Source organism: Camarhynchus parvulus, chromosome 1A (assembly GCF_901933205.1).
Source record: "Camarhynchus parvulus chromosome 1A, STF_HiC, whole genome shotgun sequence".
In the NCBI taxonomy this organism is placed as follows: Eukaryota; Metazoa; Chordata; class Aves; order Passeriformes; family Thraupidae; genus Camarhynchus; species Camarhynchus parvulus.
In genome coordinates this window covers 6,910,422-6,930,874 of record NC_044586.1, presented here as the reverse complement: position 1 = coordinate 6,930,874, position 20,453 = coordinate 6,910,422, and the positions used below count along the sequence as shown (strand labels likewise).

At 38.9% G+C, this 20,453-nt stretch overlaps 1 protein-coding gene across 1 annotated transcript in view; it reads right to left on the bottom strand.

Annotated features, from left to right (window-relative positions):
* The window catches only part of ATXN10 (ataxin 10), a 78,814-nt gene that overhangs the window by 30,256 nt on the left and 28,105 nt on the right, over positions 1-20,453 (bottom strand). Inside the window, exons 6-9 of the mRNA XM_030960534.1 lie at positions 14,679-14,759; positions 9,476-9,641; positions 5,684-5,792; positions 4,559-4,728 (exon numbers count right to left, since the gene is read on the bottom strand). Of these exons, the coding sequence (XP_030816394.1) occupies positions 4,559-4,728; positions 5,684-5,792; positions 9,476-9,641; positions 14,679-14,759 (526 nt within the window). The remainder of the gene's footprint in view (positions 1-4,558; positions 4,729-5,683; positions 5,793-9,475; positions 9,642-14,678; positions 14,760-20,453) is intronic.

The following is a 20,453-nucleotide window of genomic DNA, read 5'->3' as shown; positions in this document are numbered from 1 at the left end:
TACTGCACACTCTGCATTCATCTCTGACCTCAAGGAAAAAACCTCACACCAACCCTTTATTACTCATTTTGTCCTGCCCCTTGAGAGAAAGCCTGATTCTCTTTTGTTTACCAGTCTTTACACTTTGATGGAAATCTTAGCACCTTATTAAGACTTCATGATTGCAACAAAGCTGAAGACTAACACAATAACATAATAACAACATGGGACCAGGACAGTTCCCTTATATGTCCCAACAGGTACTCTGAAAAACACTCTTGAGCCACAGACACTTTGTTACTTGGTGTACTCCTGTATCAGTTAGGTAGAGCCCTCATCTCCACAGCAAAACCCCTTTTAAAAGCTTTTAATAGGCTTTCAAAAGGACTTCTGTCAGAAGGCCCATTTTCAGCTTTCCTGCTGACTTTCACAGTGCCATACCCAGACAAAACTTACCAATTACAGAGCTCAGTCCTGCAACACCCTGAGTATTTTGCCCTTATCTAGCAAAGCATTAAAAGATACAGAGAGCTCCATGAGAACAGCCCCACCCAACCAGTGGAACCATGCAGAATTTTTGGTAGGTGTGCAGGAGCTCCACTTCAGACCATCCAGGTCCAAAAGGCTCCCTCTTTTGTTCAACTGTAAACCAAGAATCTTTCTTCCATTTTAGCTTCTGTTTAACATTAGGAAAATATTATAATCACAATGATGCAAGTTTCTACTTAAGAAATCCAAGAGGTTTAGTTCTCCCCCACCACCTCTGAATAGCATATTCAGCTAAATGTGGGATGATCTTCACTGCAAGTAATTTCAAATCATCCTATGCCAGAATGTAATCATTTTTAAAAAGTTACATTAATCTTGAAGAAGAACAGATAAGCTCATGGAGTTTTTCGAAAAACCTTAGGTGAGAAAGAACCATTTGTTAAATAACTTAGTATAGTGAAAGGTCAAGGGGGAATGGCTTCAAACTGAAAGAGGGTAAAAGTTTAGATAGGTATTATAGAAATATTCTTCCCTGTGAGGGTGATGAAGCTCTGGCACAGGGTGCCCAGAGAAGCTGTGGCTGCCCCATCCCTGAAGTGCCCAAGGCCAGGATAGATAGGACTTGAAACAACCTGGGATAGTGGAAGTTGTCCCTGCCCATGGCAGGGGGTGAAACAAGATGGTCTTTAAAATTCCTTGCAACCCAAACTATTCTGTGACACTGCAAAAACAAAGCATGTCTCTTTAATAGGAGCTTTTCTATTTTATAATCACTACAGCACGATGAAGTTGAGGATCTGGGTGGTCACAGTTTGATCTATGGATGTTGGCACCTTTTGCTAACTAAGTGGATTTCTTGCACAGCTTGCCCCCATGAAAAAAAAGGAATTGAAAACTGAATTCCAAACAAGTTAAATCTTGTTCATATTTTCAGGCAGAACAGTCTTCAAATTAGGAAGCCAGTGTCAAATAAAACAATTTGGCTTAGAGATCTATATATACATATAAATCCAGGATAATTTAGATACACTAAATAGCATCCAGATGTTTTACTTGCTACTTTTATTAAGATTAATTTTAACAGTAGAAGTGTTTTTCTTTTCCCTTTCCTCCCAGAAGACTTCCTTTTTTCATCTCTGCATTGATAAAAAACAGCATTACAGCATCAGAGAAAGCACTGCTACCACCTCAAATAAATACAGGCACATGAACAAAATTATCCCTTATAAAGTGTTCACCTCATTACAGTGACTCTACCTAGGTAAGAAGGTGCCAGTACCAAAGGCAACCACATATTTAAATTTTCCCCCTATATGAACAACTGAACAGCTTTACCAAAGAAACAGATTCCAAGTTTAGGATGCTATGATGGAGTTCATCAGCATCCATAGTACCTAAAATGTCCTTGGTAGCTTTAGGGACAGGAAATAAGGTTGTGCAGAGCAGTGCTGGGTGTCACAGTAAGGCAGAGATCAGTCATCTTCCCTTCCATGTATATGATTCATGTAAAGGAACACAGAAACAAGGGTGCAGATTAACTGCTATGACCTATTTTGTATTAATTTCATTTCTACAATAAAGAAACATATCCTCTGTAACTCATTCATTAGGTTTCTTTCATAAGTTTTACTCTTTATTAAACAGTTCTATAGTAAAGCAGCAGAATAAGCTGAATGAATCCATCCTGTCACAGCTCTGAGTGGGAGTGGAAAATAAATATCTAAAGCCTTCCCCCAAGAAATCTGTCAAGAAAATTCTGTCTGGATGATAAAAGTGAGGTGTTTAGAAGGCAAGTCTAACAAGGTAATGTGAGTATGGAAGAATTTTCACCTTTTCCATCTGACAGCTCCATTCATCACCCACCAGCCAAAACCTCCATCCCTGGCTCAACCTGAGAACCCACCTCCTTCCTTCCACTGTATTTAATAAAAACAGTGCATCTTTGTGAAGGAGATGGAACACAACACAAGCCAGAGGGCTGCCCCACGTGTATGACAGTAACTCTTGACAGCTCTTCTCTGGACAACCAGTGTCAGGGCCTCACCATCCTCACAGCCAAGAACTTCTTCTTAATTTCTCATCTAAACCTGCTTGCTGTCAGTTTGAAGCCATTGCCCCTTGACCTGTCCCTGTCACTATGGTTTCTGATAAAGAGTTCCTCCCTGACTTCCCTGTAGGCTGCTATGATCTCCTCTTCTCTTCCTCTTTTTTCTCTTCTCTCTCCAATTATATATTCCCCCCCACATACATAGCCCCTATTATAAATATAGGGGTTATATTTTTTTATTATTTATTATTAGCAGTGTGCTATCACTCCACTTACTAATTCATTAGCATTGTTACTGGAGAAAGAGCTCTACTGCAACTGGAAATTCTGGAAAAAATATTAGAGAAAACAAGCATGAAAACCTCAGTCCATTGAAGAGCCTGAATTCTAGGAGTGCTGCTGGAGAGCCTTTGGTAAGGCTGTTTCCAGGCTTTTCCTGCCCTGCTGCCCCCTCCTCCAAGGCACCCATCCAAGCTGTCCTGAGGGAAAGCTGCTTCCCCAGCCCATTCCTATAGCTCCCACTGTAAGTCACAGCCACTGGTGCAGCCCAAGGTCTTTCACAGCACTGCTCACTTGGCTTGTTACACAAATCACAATCTATCCTTTTTACCTTGCTTCTGATTGAATACAGACAGCAAACTCCGTGTAAATCCAGTAAAGCATACAAAATCAGACCTATATTGTGAGATACAGGTCTGAAGAGAGGTGGGAACCCAGCTCTAGGTCTGAGCCATGCAGCACTTACAACAATTAACTCATCTCAGAACTCTTCTTGTCTGTGCAATGACAGCAACTGCTTGTCCTGTCCTCACAAGCATGTGTTTATGTATGAAAACTGCCTTACAAATGGCAAGTGCATGTATTTGAAGGAATTTAAATTGGTTCAAAATTTATGAAATGAACTGAAGGCGCAGACAGGATATGATACAATTGGCATTTCTGAAGTTTCAATGGCACTTAAGTTATGTACCATGATATTACCATGGTAATAGAATGGTAATATCTAAATATTACCAGAATCTAAATATTTTTTAAGACAGTATAATATTTTCAGGCAGTTTACAGCCACTTAATACCCAACTTCCACTGAAAACATTAAGCCTGCATGCTTAATTGCTCCAGTGCCCTTTGAAAATCCCAACAAAAAGGACAATAAGCTGTAAATTAACCCTTTCAAAATGAAAGCAACCTCCTCCCCTCTGCTATCATTAGGTATTCCACAAAAACGTATTTCACTTCCACAAACACATGCTTACATCATAATGGGTCAGAGACACATTATGCAAGAGTGATTAATAGTATTAATAATATTTTTCAGACATATTAAAAGCTTTGATTACATACTCTTAATATGAATGAGGAAGTGAAAAATCATTCCCATATTACCTATCCAGAGGATCATATTACTAGAATTCGTCAGACAAAGACACTTTTGGAAGTGTTTTTCTTGCTGAAACTAAGATAGTCTAACAGATCCTGGAGGAAAGCCACATCTTTTATCACTCAAAAAAAAAATAAAAAATTTAAAGCTTGCTGCTGTTTCGTCTTTTGCCCCACCATGGAAACAAAACTGATTTTCTATATAGGAATTATAAGATAAAGGTTTTCAAGTGATTTGATAAAGACATGCCTCCATTTTTAAAGTGACATGAAAAAGGAAGAAAAAACATTAGACTAATTCAAAGATTTAAAATTAAGTTCACGCAACAAATCACATCTATTTCCCTTCAATGTGAAGTTGAAATTTAGTTTGAGACTTTTCAAAGAAAGTGCAAAAGTGAAAACCATAAAGGAATTAAGCACTGGCTTGCATTCATACAGGGCTGAAACAAAAGGTAGCAGTCAAACATTGCATTGTTATTAAAAAATCAGCATAATTGTGATAGTAATTCATAATTCATAGGCACAAAAAAAAAGCCTCCTTTACACAATCAATTCTACAATTTACAAATCAATTTCTAGACCAACACTATATTTCAGTTACCTTATAGTCAGGCATCTGTTCACACATCAGAGTTCTGCCAGAAAAATGTACAAGCTCACCTTGTCTTGGTTTTCCTTATTCTTGTAACACAGATTTCCAATCAAACGAATGAGATGAGATTTGAAACCAACAGCGGGATGTGAAACTTCCTCCTGCCCTGTCACAGCATGTGTGGCAGTGAAAATATTTACAGCCTGTTTCCCAGCAAGGTGAGTTAATCTCAGGGTATCTAGAGAAAACATTTTAATACATCACCATGAGAAAATCAGTCTCACTTGGCAGAGAGCTTTATTATTAATTGTGGAGTTCAACAATAAGCAACATAATTTCTGATATTCAACATTATGTCAAAGCACTTTGAAAGTTTACCTCATTGTGTGATTTGGCCTAATATAACCAACCATAAAAGACCAGCCCAATGTCAGAAGGCATTTTTGAGTACTTTTTACACCCTTACATAGTTGACACATGAAGGTTAAAGGCTGCTGCTACTAATCTCCACCTAAAGAGTTAGAATAGAGCTGTTTCAACCTCTTTATTTTTTAATTTTTACCTATTTGTCTCAGAAATACACAAACTTTTACAATTTTCTCACAAAATGGTAGCATACCTCAGTCTCAAAGTGCCAAAATGTATAAAAGCACTGGCCATGTTATGTATCACTCCTCCTTCCTGCCTTGAGCAACTCTGGAATATCTTGGCATGATTTTATTTGTGTACAGTCCTTCCCTTGCTGTTTCTTTAAAGCTGACCTTTAAAAGTCACTGGATTTGGTTAATAACATGCAAACTGCACTTAAATTTCAGAAATTTGGGAAACAGAAGGAACCAGGCATGGAGGAAAAGTCCTTTTTCTACTTCTTGAAGAAACTCTTCTATGCATTCAGCCAGAATGTAGAAAGGAATGTAGGAATGTAGGAAGCAACTGTCCCTTGCAACACTTTCAGTAAGAAAAGAGCATTGCTGATACTTGAATCCAGGCTCTGTTGGGCAACACAAGCCAACAGAGAAAGTGGAGAAGCAGAAAATTTCCAGGAACAAATCAAATATTTGAATATGCAGATTAACTCCATCTTCTATTTATTTATCTCATTCAAAGGTCAGAATTAGAACAACCACCAGTCATGAAAAACATGTTTTCATTCACTGAGCACCAACAGTTAAGCCTTGTGGCAGCTCACTCACCTACAGCTGTTTCAAGCAACCCAGGGAATGCCTGCAGATGTTCCAGCTGGCTGCTGTTTGAGGTCATTTCACAAAGCACATCGAGAAGACGAATTGTCACCAGTGCTTCCTGGAATGAAAACTGCATTTCTGAAAATGGCTTATGAAGGTTATCATAAAAACATAAACCCAGAAATGTAAACAGGGCACAGGAACTCTCAGCTCCTCAGGTTCTGTGCAGGTCTTCCATACTGCCAAGAATAAATTTATATAAAATTAGGGCAACTTTCTAAAATAACAATAACGCATTAGATTGCAATAATTTCTTTTCTACAGTTAGTGTTATATCTGCCTGAAAAATCATGGGGGAACCAAAACAGAGCCATAAGGGATAAAATTTTAACAAAAACACAGTAGCTTCCAAAAGCAGAAATACAGAAAATTACTAGCTGAGAAAATTATTTCTGTATAAATGTTTTCTTTGAGTTTATTCAGTCTGAGTGTTCCACTTTAAAGACACAAACACCGCCTGCAAGACACCAATTTGTTATCCGCAGGAATTCTGTAAAGTTCTGTGGTCACACAAACTTTGGCTGTGAGAATTTACATTATTCTTGGGTAAATAGGATTGTGATCAGAGATGCAGCATTTTGGTTAGGGATGAGACACAATTTCATTTGCATATTATTTATTCAGCCACAGAACTATTTTTTCTCACAGAATACGTTGGTCCTGCTCATAAATGACAATCCAGTGCTTACAGAAAATACCTTAAGGGCACGTGACAGAATCTGGAACACCACATATTGCTCAAAAGGCAGGTTGTGACTGCAAGATGATCCCACTCCAGGAGTGTTACATAAACTGCAACTAGCCATGAAAAGGCTCATAGAGTGGTCACAGTAACTATTACTGACTGCCTTGTCTGGTCCAGGAAAAAACAAAAGGCTTACTTACCAATGTGTAAACTGTAGTATTTTGGATCCATATAACATTATTCAAATCATCAACAATAGTGTTCAGTAATTAAGTAGTACAACTATATTCATTTGTTACTCCTTGAAAACACCAAATTGCTATAGGGCCCGGGTCCTAAAGCTGTATTTTTATTTTTTGACCCATACAGGTGTAGGAAGGTGCAAGTCTTGCCCTAAATTATTCAATAAACTGCTTTCATCAGCACAAAGGCGGACTCTAAATACATCAGCCATTATCCTGTTACAAAGTAATAATTCCCCAACTGCATTTAAGAGACAGTAACCAGCTTATTACAATTTTTAAGAGGAACAGATTATTTAAAAACCATAAAAGAACTCCCAAATTTTCATGTATATTTGAAACTTGCTCAGTTAAAAAATAAGTTCCTTTCCTGCTGCTGACTGTCCAAATTGGGGTTTTTTTGCCCTCCACCTGTACAAAAGAAAGGCAGTAAAGGAAAATACTTCCTTTTGAATTTCAAAACCCAAAATAGTTTGAAATCTGACAGACATCTTGCTATGGATATAATCTGAAAAGTAAATAAGGAAATAACTGAAAACTTTTTAAAATAAACATATTTAGAGAAAGATGCAGAAAAGATGTTCTTTATGAAGAGATGAACTTAGTCCAGGGAAGGGTTTTATTTTGCAAGTATGGTTGAAAGTTAAGCAAACTGATGCTCAAGTCAGGGCTTTGAATGGAAAAGCTATTTTAAACATTGGTTTAAGCACTGCAAAAGCATATGATTAGCTTCTCATGGGTTTAAGATGCAAGCTACAAGACCTGATGTTCCTTAAGAAAACAAAGCAGTGTCTACACTTAACAAATTAAACAGTGGATGGGACACCCAGACAATGTTCTGGGAGTAGGGCCAGTCCAAGGACTGTTCCCAAAAGTTTTTAAATGTGGCCTCAGAGTTCTGGAGTCTAAGGCAGCTTACTACTACAGACATGGCCTGAGCAAGGCACTTGGCTTGTGGGCCACAGAAAAGGCCAGGAAAAGCCAGGCTGAGTATCACAGATGCTGCCTAAAGCATTGTTAATGACAGACTCTACATGCACAACCACATTTTCTGCAGTTAAATACAACTGCTACAAAAAAACCTAAAAATACCTATACAAATGAGGAGAAATTGGTGCAATTCTTTATAATTTCTTGTAAGAAAAGAGTTTTATGAATTTAGACTGGCAGCTCTCTTTTCCCATGGCAATAATATGTTGCGAACAAATGTGTACACAGGTATGCATAAACACATACTGCCCCACATTTATTCATCTATTAGGATTAGTATTTTCTATTCATTCAATGAGCCCCATTTTCCCACCAAACAGTGATTCTCAGCTTATACCTCTTGTTTATGTGAGAGAAGAATGAGAAGTCAGTGTCAAGCAGGGCAAGTTATGCAGTAATATTCACAATACTGCTGTCCCAGCACCTTCTGGTTGGACAGAGACCTCCTTCTGGTGTGCAAACAAATAGGTTTTTTTCCATGAACAGAAACCACAGAAAGTTGTTTGCAAAGTAACCACAAAGGATAAAAAAACAAAAAAGAGAAGGCAGGGAAAAAAAAGTGAAGATGGAATTGTCTCAGTGTATGTCCTCTCACTGCCAAGTTAGTACCTTTTCCAGAAGTAGTCAATTAAGTTATCTGACATAACTTAGACTAAATAGCTGGGGCAGTGGGGAAGTCTGTGTTTCTTGGAAAGATAAGAAGAGATTGTGTGCTTGCTGGTTTGTGTTTTGGTTTTTTTAACACATCCAACTACCACCTCCCCATAAAGTGATTTATGGTACTTGTTCACAAGACGTCTCAAACCTACTTTTAAAATCCTTGTGCCTATTTAAACAAAAAAACCCAAGCAAGTCCAACACTTTTTAAAAGAATTTAAGATGTTTTTTTACTTTGCTAATAAATTATTTATGACGCTTCTTCTCTAGAGTTTCTAGAAGTGAAACTATTGCATATTGGTTTTGTATTAACATTAAGATGATTCAGACTACATGTATATTACTGCTTCCCATCTATGAACAGAATAAATATTTTTGGTTTGGTTCATATTTGAATCGTAGGGTCATCGTAGAATCACAAACTATTCTGAACTGAAAGGCAGCCACAAGGATCATCAAGCCCAACTCTTAGGTGAATGGTCAAACCCACAACCTTGGTGTTACCAGCATCATGCTCTGATCAGCTGAGCTCATCTCAGTCATGGTCTGGGTTGGAAGGCACCTTAAAGCTCATCCTGTTCCACCCCTGCCCTGGGCAGGGACACCTTCCACTATCCCAGGTTGCTCCAAGCCTTGTTCAGCCTGGCCTTGGGCACTTCCAGGGATGGGGCAGCCACAGCTTCTCTGGGCACCCTGTGCCAGAGCCTCACCACCCTCACAGGGAAGAATTTCTTCCTAACATCTAATCTATCTTTCTATTTCTTCCTAACTTCTATCTTTACTCTCCATCAGGGTGAAGCCATTCCCCCTTGTCCTGTCACTACACACCCTTCTAAATTTGAATTAATCACAATTGACAACTCAAATAAATTACAGAAGTGATGCTTGGTAAGATAATAAAATATCCAAATATGTGACAACTTGAACACTTTTTAGATTTTGAAATATTTAACAATGGGGTAGACTTATTCTAATGGACCATATCCTTTGCCATCCTCAAATTAAAAGCAAAAGTTGGCTGCTGTCCTATAGACTCTACTGTGTGCTCTGCCATTGCCTTCCTAAGGTAAACTGGAAAAGATACTGTTATGTGTGTCCCCCTGGGCAACAGTGGCAAGGAGGATTTACCACATCAAATTCTAGTACTTAAATGGTTATCAGTCATACCTCATCTTCTGCAGCTGCTGCTGCAGTTAACTTGAGCACAGCTCCACATTTCTCCTGGAAGCAGTCTGCAAGGAAGTCAGCATGTCTCTCAAACACGTTCATTTCTTCACTGCTAACTGAGTTCTTGTCGCTTACTTTCACCATCATCAGCTCTAACAAAGTAACTCTGGAGACAGAAAACAATTTGTTAGTCAGATTCACTGAGCCACATACCATTATCAGTAGAATAAGTAGTTAAAATCGTTAAAAATTATAAAAACAATTATCATGAGGATTTTTAAACAGAGAGGATTTTAAAAATTAACAAGCCTCATGAATACTGGTAATCAGTTTCTGTCTGCTGGGGTCTTTTTTTCTGCACAGAATTAATTTAATTCATCATTCAATTAATACATCTGGCCAGACAGTCAATATTTTTCTCAGGTCTATTTCAATTTACATTTTCTTATGTCCTAACAAAACATTACTGAGATTGCATATTCCCTACATCTAAATTTTCCAGCAAACCAGCTGTTATAAGCTGTTAAGCACAGCAAAATAAGCACAGCCTATTTGACAGTTTCTGTTTGAAAAATACAGGTTTTCACAAACCTTGCCTTGCTCATAGCCCTTCACTAACTCTCCCCCACAATCCCAAGCCAATTCTGAGACTAACTAGGGAACATAAAAATTGATATGCACACTCTGTTCTTTACAATAACTTTATAATTGTTACTAGATGGACTGAGCAAATCCAAATTAATCACTCATGTACCACTCAGAGATATTCAATGTATGAAGTTGGCAAGTAACAAGATACAAAATGAAGCTGCTGCATGAAATCTGCTTGGGTTGGGATTTTAAAAGCTTTAATGTTATTTTATTTCCAATGTCCTTTCATGTTGTCAGGGCAAACTAGAAGCATTTTGTGGAAGTAGGACTTGGATATTGCAGAGGCCCTCCCACAGGTCCCTGCCCCAGTCCAGCACACAGGGACTGGTGAAGTCTCACTGTCATTCCCTCAAACTGCAAGAACACTGTTTATTGAATTAATTCAAAAGCCAGCTCAGGATTTTCTTCCAGTGAAATATTTGAAATTCAGATGGAACAAATGACATTCAAACATGTGGAATAGCTCAAATGCTTTTTCTTTTAAATTTACCAAGCAGGTTGTCAGAAGAGGAAAAGAAACATCTTTTTCTGTGGAAAAAGCTCGGTCACTGCTTTATTAACTTCCAAGAACCCACCTCTATTAATCACAAAACAGCTACTTAGTCCTTGTTAAACTCAATTCTCAGTGTCATTAATACAGCTGCACTAAACTATTATCTGAAGGAGGACAAAAAGCTTTTTCACCACAGCAGCACAGAAGTGCTGCTGGGACCCTTGGCAAAGGGGGGACTGCGGGCAGAAGGCTGGAGCAGCCTCTCTCAGGGGCTCTGCTCACTGTCTGTTTGCCCTGCAGGTTACAGCCAGGTAACCCTGCCCATCTCCAAACAACCAGAGTCCAGCTCCCCAACACCCCACACTGACTAAAGGCTTTCCCATTTGGCATCCCATACAAAACCCAAGCCCCTAGATCTGTCATTTGCCCCTGACACAGGGCTGGACATGTCAGTTTTCACCAAGTTTAGAACCTTTCAAGCACAGGCTCAGCTAAGAACACAGGCTGGTCACAGACTTGATGAACAAAGGAATCATTCCAGTATTTCAGTGGGTTGACCCTGGCCAGATGCCAGGCACCTACCAAAGCCATTCCCTCACTTCCCTCCTCTCTCCTTCCCCCGTTAGCTGGACAGGAGAGAGAAAACTTCACAAAGGGTCCGTGGGTTTAAATAAGGGCCATGAGAGATCACTCATCCAATACTGTCATGGGCAAAACAGGCTCAAAATTTGAGATATAACTTAAATTTATTACTAACAAAATCAGAGCAGAATAATGAGAAGTAAAATAAAACCTTAAAAACACCTTCCTCCCACCCCCCTCTTCCCAGCTCTATCTCCTACCCCAGCGGTGAAGGGAGACAGGCAATGGGAATTAGCTCAGTTCATCACCCACTGTTTCTCCTGCCTGGAACACCTCCTGTTCTCCTTCTTCACTGACCTTGGGGTCTGCAGAGTTGTTTCTCTCACATATTTTCACTCTGTTCTTTTCTGGCTGCAATTACATCTGTGCAAAAACTCCTTTTTTCCTTTCTTCTTAAATATTTTATCACAGAAGCTTCACCACCACTTCTAATTGTCCCAGCCTTGACCAGTGGCTTGTCCATCTTGGAAGCTGCCAGGGATTGGCTCTGCCAGACATGGAGGAAGCTTCCAGCAGCTTCTCACAGAAACCACCTCTGTAATCCCTGCTACCAAAACCAGGCCATGCAAACCTAAAACAAATACTATCTTCTCCTTGACAGGATTCTGGTCAGCCCTTCTTGCACCAATAATCCAAATAATAAATGTTTAAAACTGACAAGAATCCTTTTGTAACCAAGCTGGAGAGTCACCACGCTTCCATAAACCCAAATTAATAGATTAAATGGTTGCAAATAGGGAAATTTTTTGCACTATTCTTCCCTTTGCAACATGAATGGATTCCTTTTTCAACAAATGCAGTCCTTCTTTAAAACACCACCTGAATGTAATTTCTTTTGAAGTTTTCTGGTCTCTTCAGGCATTCAAGTCAAACCATTTTCCTGAGTTTTCTTCCAGGCACAGTCATTCAGGACATGCCCCTCTTTCCCTGAATTTCAAGCAGGTCTTGCCATTCAGCCAGTATTTTCCTGAGAGTGCAGTTTTTCGTTCTGGTGCAAGTTCCATTACATTCCTTTTTTCTGTTGTTTCTCTCAGTCTTCTTTCAAGATTCACCCTAATTTTTTGAAGTTAATTCTCCGAGACAATGCAATTTGCCCATTTCTTTTAAATGATCTCACAACTGTTCAGCCACTCAAATGACAGCATCTCCTTCTCCTTGTTTGCCTGCAGCTAAATACTACAGATATGACAACTGCCAGTACCAGCTGAATTTCTGCAAACTCAGTTCAGTATCTCAAATCTAATTCTGTGTATTATATTTACAATTATACTTCTGTTTGGAAATAATCATGCCATGTCATCTTACTCTTCTTTAGGCACTACTGAGGGAGATCTTTTGTGAATCTCTTGCAGTTTTTTTCCCCCTAGCCAAATTTAAACCAGTTCTTCCTGAAGCTGACAAAATTGGCATAAACTTAGAACAGCCACTATAAGGTATCTGCAGTCATCAGTAAAACAAACTTCTGCTTCCTGCAGCTTGCAAATAAACAACAGAATTCAAATGCAATTTAAATCTGGAAGCTCATTACTACACAATAAAATGCTGCCTCACTAAGCCTAAAACTAGCAGTGTAAAATTCCATTGATTTTCTTAGCATCACAAAATGTTTGCATCAACTGTACTTTGTTTATAACCTCTTAGCAAGGGCCAGACACTTGAGACATTCTTCCTCTGTGACTGAGGCTTCTCCTTCCTGAAAACTTTCACTTCTTTCATCTTCAAATGATACTTGCAAGCATCACATTAAATGAAAACTGGTAAATTTGTGAGCAGCTGTAGATCAGTGCTACCTTCAGCTACTCTATGGCTGTGAGCATTGCCAGGAACAAAACCATTGCAAGCACTGACAATGGCAGCCCTGTAGCTGAGCATTAGCAAGAAGTGCTGCTGCTTACAGGAGCTGAGTGCCCATTTCCTGGCAGGCAATTCCATCAATGGCTGCATCCTTCACTCAGGACACTTCACCTAAAACTAAAATCAACAGCACTAAAATCAAGATTAGAGATGCAAGTACTTGAGTATCTTAAAAACACATGAAGTTGTTCAGCTGCACTTTTTCATGCTGCTAATTAAAGCAAAACCCACTCTTGGAAGGGACAACAACAGATGTGCTCATTTTTGAAGATTTTATAATTAAGACAAGCAAGGCATGAACTTAGTGTGTCCATGCTCAAGGCTACCTTGGATGAACACAAACCAGGCTTTTTCTAAATACTTCTGGCAAACACCTGTACACATATGCAGGAATATCTTAAATCTGGCAAAGAATTCAACAATCTACACTCTTTCACCTCAATGGCCATATCCTTCCACAATAATCCCTTCCAGAGAACCAGCAGGCATTGTCACAACGCCATGCACTTCTCCAGACCAGAATATCACTGAAAACCTGATCACATTAACACAGGATTTATTTCAGGCCTCCTTATCATTCCCATCCCATCCCTATACAGTAATGGTCTTTTATTTACAGTTCAAACCTATTGCATATTCTTTCTTTGTCTGATATCCTTTCAGTTTTCTTATAATCTCTAACCAGTACCTGACTCCTGACCTGTGGTAACACTGGAAACAACACAAAACACAGAAAAAACCACAAAGGCACTGTTTCATTTAGTGCTTTGTCTTTCACCTGCAAAAACTAGAGAGGAACTTGCAGCTTCCCTGGGTGGATGCAGAACAATGTAGGCACATTAAACACATAAATGAGACCACAAAATCTGCAAGCAGTTGGAGGAGGTGCAGAATTCTAGCAGTGTTTCCCAAATTTGATTGTCTTAATAAAGTATCTTTTTTAATCTTCCTCAATTCTCTATTAAAGCAATGAGCATTTTTCCATTATAGCAGTGGCCATTTCTCATCAATTCAGCACACATTTACTCTAACACTTGAAGGAAGCTATCAATGCTTTTACAAGGTGAAGGTTTGTTGAAGCTTTTCAACAGTGGAAACATTAAAGACTAAGTAATCACAGGCATCTGCTCATCTATGTTTTGTAGGTTCTGCTAACCAGTATGAGACACACTTCCATGTTTCTTAGAGGCTTCCTCTTAATTTCTGGACATAACAACAGAAGTATGAAGAGCTCTGGACATTTCTAATCGAGCTGTAAAACTCTGCAGGGTGTGGTGCTCTTATGAAATCAAGACCCAGGCATGAAATCCTGTCCTTTTTTGTGTGTGAAGTATTTCTTTACCGAGTAATGGCGCCAACCTGGATTCTGCAACCCTACATAAATCACTGCCAGTTGTGGCTAAGCTGTAATGTTAACCAACCAATTTAAAACCATTACTGACATAGAAACATGTATTTAGAGATTTTGTGCCAACTATGAAACCACACAGTTTTTCAATCATGTGAACAGGATACTCTATATGGAATGCTAAATACTAAAAGCCACACTGGTTTTGGGGTTACCTTTCTTGATTGCTCAGTTTGGCATAGAGGGCTTTTACCAGCTCTGGACATTTCAGCAAATGTTCTGTAACAATCAGGAACCTAAGGGAAAGAAAAAGAAAGTCTTATTAGAGCTATAAAAGCAGTACCCACATTTACTCCAAATGGTGCTGGTTAGTTTTACTTGCAGATTAATGTGTGTCGTGCTTTTGGTCCTACTCACTAATAGATACAAATTGGCACAAAATAACTGCATGCTGTCCTGCAGTTTTTCCCCTATCATGGCAATGACCATTTCTCATCAGTTCAGCACATTTTACTCACATGCTTGAAGGAAAGCTGGCTGGAGTCTTAGGCCAGTTATAGGCACCACAATTCAAACAATGAAACACTCATCCAATGGTTTATACAAAAAGACAAAGTTCAAGCTTGAAAATTATTATTCTGTTCATCACAACACTGTCTGTAAGCCCAAACAGTCAAAAAAGTGCCAAATAATATATTGATTTTTCTTTCAAAAAGGCAATCTAACAAAGCATCAAAGCAAATGGGAACTTCTGTGTCAGATACAAGGCAGCAAAGCACTTTTCTCAAGTTCAAAAACCCTCCTTGTGTAATAGAGACCTAAGCTGAGAACCAATCCCAAGTCCTTGCTTTACAAGGAAGGTAGATATAGAATCATAGAGTCTCATATTCTGGAAGGGACCCACAAAGATCATCAAATTCAACTCCTGGCCCTGCACAAGACACCCCCAGCTTTAACACAAGGATCTTGCCAGCCAAAATCTAGTGAAGTATATTCTGTAATAAATTATCACCACCTTCCCTTTCTCACACCAGATTTGGGGTTTCTGTCTGGAATACAAAAAGACCAACAAATGACTAAAACTGGTCACTGGTTCCCTCTTTCTCTTCACCAAAATATTGCAAAGGATCTATGGTATCAACCTTCCTCAAAAAAGAGTCTCTTTAAAAAACAATCTATCTAAAACTGGCAATGGCTCATTATTTCTTCTTAATACTTTCTCTGGAAAATATGGTCAGCCTTGGCCTTGTGCTAATGCCAGTATTTTCACTGTTTGCTCTCCCAAGCACCATCCACAGGAGTCCACAGCAGGTGACACTCATTTAATTTCAACCCAGACTCATACTCCCAGCTATGGGGAAAAAAACAAAGCAGGTAAAAGTATTTAGCTCTTCAAATCACATCCCCAGGAGCACTAGCAGTGATATTTATGGTGCATAGGTACACTCAAACTAGATGATGCATTTTTAAAGTAGCTTGTCTCGGCTACAATAATTACAAGTTAAGTCTCAAAGCATTCTCTGAGGTGATGAAGTTAGAGAGAAGGAACAGCTAAAATAATATCAAAATCAAGTTATTTCAATATTCCCCTCACCTCCTCCCTAGTTTTCCCTCTGCTGACAGCCTTTATTTTGCATAGCCATAATCTATTACATGGCTAATAAAAAGATCATAAAGAAGTCTTCCAGCTGCAACAAAGTATTTTTTGGACAAGTACTCAATGCCAACTGGGCAAATAGGAGACTAAGAGGGCCAAAAGATTAATAGCTATTATATTTCTAATCCTAACTGTGGACTTAGCCAGCATCTGATCCAGTTACTGAAAACTTGACATTTTTAAGAGGGGGAGGAAGAAAAACTATTTTCTCCTGCACTTCTTTTTACTGATATTCTCACATCCATTCATTAAAAAAATATGCAGAGGTGTAAGGAATCATCAACTTAAAACTGGCATGCTGAGGAGTGTATCATTGATCCAAGAGTTTTTCTATACAAATTTCAAAAAACATGAAGACTCGCCCAAATGAATGCGTCCAGCTGAGCTGTGCAGACTCAGCTGTAACACCCAAGTGGAGCCATCAGCAGGGCAGTCAAGGGCAACTCTTCCACAGTTCCTGAACTAACATCTCACAGCCATCCACAGTTAAACCTTCAGAATCATCACAACCAACTCCATTTTCCATGGATTTAAGCAGAACCACAAACTTTTGTGTGGAGCTGCAGAAGAAAATAGCACAGATCACTGCTGTGCAGAACACAGAACTTGGCCTAAGAATGTACAAATTTCAGCTGACAAGGCAGTAGAGCAAAAAAAAAAAGTGCACTTGAGGAGACAGCCTGAAGCACAATTTTTCTATTTTGCAACTGGGGCTATTTAATTTAAAGCTTAATTTTCACGTTTAAGACTACGCTGAGGAAACCTTCTTGCCTACTTGTCTTATAATTAAAAAGTGATCAGTAATTATCACAGAAAAAGATCTGCTGCTACTGGGTTGATGCTCCTGATCACTACTGCAAAGTGGAAGGCCCACAATTCAGCTGTTCCTTGGGTCAGTGCTCCTGCATTTCCTCCAAATTAGTTTTGCATTTTGCAGATTCTGTGGACTAGACCTCTACTGCTTGAGGAGCTTGGGAGTATTTTAAGACTAAAATTTCTGGTTCATACCTTCTGGTTTCATGATGTGATGCAACACCTCAGAAAACAAAAAGCTTTGGCTGCCCCATCCCAGGAAGTGCCCAAGGCCACGCTGGACAGGGCTTGGAGCAACCTGGGATAGTGGAAGGGGTCCTTGCCCATGGCAGAGAGTGGAATGAGATGAGCTTTAAGTCCATCCCAACCCAAACCAGTGTGTGATTCTATGAAGTATCTGCTTCTGAATTAAGTGTTCCTTTTACCTCATCCACTTTCTGCACTACTGTATCACAAAGAACAGAGCATGAGCATCATCACCAAGAGATAACAGAAGAACTAACAGTGGAGTAAAGCACTTCCAACTCCTTCACCATGCCTACCAATTTTGGAGGTAGCTAAGCAAGGATGCAGCAAATTCAATGCACTATCTTTAGTCCTCTCAGCACTCCTGTTTTTCATTTGTGGCACGAGAAAAGACGACGAAAAGTAAGATCATCCACAATTCTAAAATATAAAAAGATATTCAGTTTTGGGTTACTGACTGAACATGGCATTTCAAATGCACATAAAAGGCTTTGGTAGGAGATTTAAACTCTCTTTGGGGGCCAACAGCAGAACCACTGGAATAAACTGAAGACCACTGTAATTTAGTCAAGGAAATCATGAAAATTAAAGCTGTTATGAGAGCGTAACACAGAAAGAAATGAATAGTGTTAAATATGCCAATCTTCTTGACTCTTTAAAAATTGTTTGGCTAAAATCCTAAAAAAATCAAGTGCTTCTATAGTAGATAAATACAGGAGGAGATGTTCAAAGACTTTATAACAGCACAAGGGCTGTATTGTACCAAACTGCAGCTCCAAAGCAGCCAAGACAAAGTGGCATGAGCTACATTTGCACTCAGTATATCCCAGATGGCCACTAAGCTTGCTCCAATCAAAGCTGGGTGTAAGCAATCAACTTTATCATCAAATGTCATGATCCATATTAAGTTGATTTTATCCCATTAGCAAATTTAGGGAGCAATTTCCTCAGTCTCAGGAAAAGAGGAAGACAACCCCACATGTTTTCCAAGTACAAAGAACAACAATCTTCTTTTTCAATCTCAAAGCCAAAAGCACTTTTCATTACCCTACAATAATGCCACTCTATCCAAAATATTTAGTAAGAACTAAATAGCTATCTTTTTACTGTAATTTAACAAACAAATGCAATAGATCATCCACATTTTGAAGGAAAGTAAAGAAGTTCAGCTGCTTTCAGCCAACCTTCAAACATCATCACCAGCCTTTTTAGATGCTAAAAAAGCAATAGGCCTCATGAGGAATTATTTGGAATCAGAGCACATTTTAGAAGAAGCATATTTCATCCTTGCACAAGAACAGAAGAACACTACCAAAACCATTTAAATAAACAATTACAAGTATAAAGCTATTCAATAACAAATGGAACGTGCGTTGCCAAAAAATCCCTAGAAAAGAGGTAATTCACCCCATTCCCACACCAGCACTTCTTGTTCAGAAGGAGAACAAAGAAACACATCTTCATATGGAAGCTTGGTCCTATCAAACATCAACCATCACAATACTCCTCTCCCGTGCTGAACCAAGCACAACAGTGAACATCCTTCCACCTTCCAAGGGCCTTCCCTCAATGAAAGCATCCTCCCTACTGGCCATGATAGCCCCCACTAAGTAAAATCTGAGGTCTAGAAGACTAAATTCAAATTATGTGCATTATTTCTCTGATTCAGAGGACACTCCCACTGAATTTGACAGTTAAATGTGAAAGGCACTAAACAGAGGTTAAATCTAATTTATATGTAAAATCGAAATAATTTTTTCTAAAGAGCTACCAAGAAATAAATGGAAGATGATTAGCAATGGCTAATAGCACTTCCTGCTCCCCCCTCTCCCCAGTATACACAAGAAAGAGGTGACAAGATAATTAAATGTATGAGGCTGAGCTTTGAAAGATTGAAGAAATCTGTGCCAATCCACTGTTACTGCAAATAGAAAGTAGAAGTTACTCAGATCTCTAAAATTAAGGAAACTTTTCCAAGTGTCAGTACTATTTAAAACCACAGCTGAACTTGGAACCTGCAACGTAACTTCAACTTTCCTGGAATTAAAAAGTAATTATTTTCTAGAGAACAGAAGAAGGGGGTAGAGGACATCCTAAACTGTCTGACAGAAGAAACTGAGTTGCCAGCCCAATGAAAAAATAAAGTTACTTCACCCCCCACACATACACATCCCCACACCCCAATTAAGCAAAAAGAGCAGCACTGAAGAGTTCTATCCTTGCCTTTAAATCTGTGCCCATAGTTGAGACTCCTTGCCACAGGAGTACCAGTTTCTGTCCACACATATTTCCATAAGCCAGGACAAAAAACCCAAAGGCAAAAAACTGGGGAGGGGTAGCCCCACATCCTAATCTTTACAGTAATCATTAAGCTGTGGTTTCAAAAAGAGAAAGTGGATGTTCAGCAAAACTTACTTCAATGCCAAACAGCTGACCACACTCCTAATATCATTTTTCTGAAAGCCAAAAAGCACATTATGCCTCTTATTTTAAAATGGAGGATTTTCATACTTTGCTCTTCAAGAATCAAAAATACAACCTGTTTTTCCTATCCATATTGGCTGAACTTCGCCATGCACACACTTGGAAAAACTGATGACACAAGCTATACTGTCATCTCTAATGGAGCCACCAAGGTATTTCTAAAATAAACAGCTTTTAAAACACACATTGATCTTGGTTAGGATAAATTACAATGTATTGTTTTTACTACTTTTTCCTAATTATTTTTAAAAGACACATTTTTCCAGGTTCACATTCTAAAATAGATCTCATGTGGCATTCTCTGTTGGTTTCTTTTCTAAATACATTACCTTCTACACTCTGTGACATACTTTGCTACTGATTAACACAAACCCAAGAGGGAGTGAATGTGAATCTACGTGGAAACACAGAAAAACAACTTTTGTTAGGCTCCACAATCTTCCAGAGCCAAAGGCTCTCTGCATGTGTTTAGGAGAAGCTAGTACTGAAAATAAAAATAAGACACAGTATTTCTTTGGAAATGCACAGGAGTTTGTAACAGAGGGTTCTTTAGGTCTTGGTAGTATTCACAAAGAAACAGAGTAGAAAATACATATCAGTTATTAAACAGTTATAGTCAGTTATATTCCAGCTTTCTTTCCTAAAGGATGGATATGTCCAATTTCCTGACAGCATCCTTTGGTAGGAAGTGGCTGTTGAAAGCAAGCAGCACCAGAACAAGAATCAGCTTACGGAGCAGGTTTGCTTATGTGTTTAAGATATTTAAACATTAACACATTTAAACTGATGG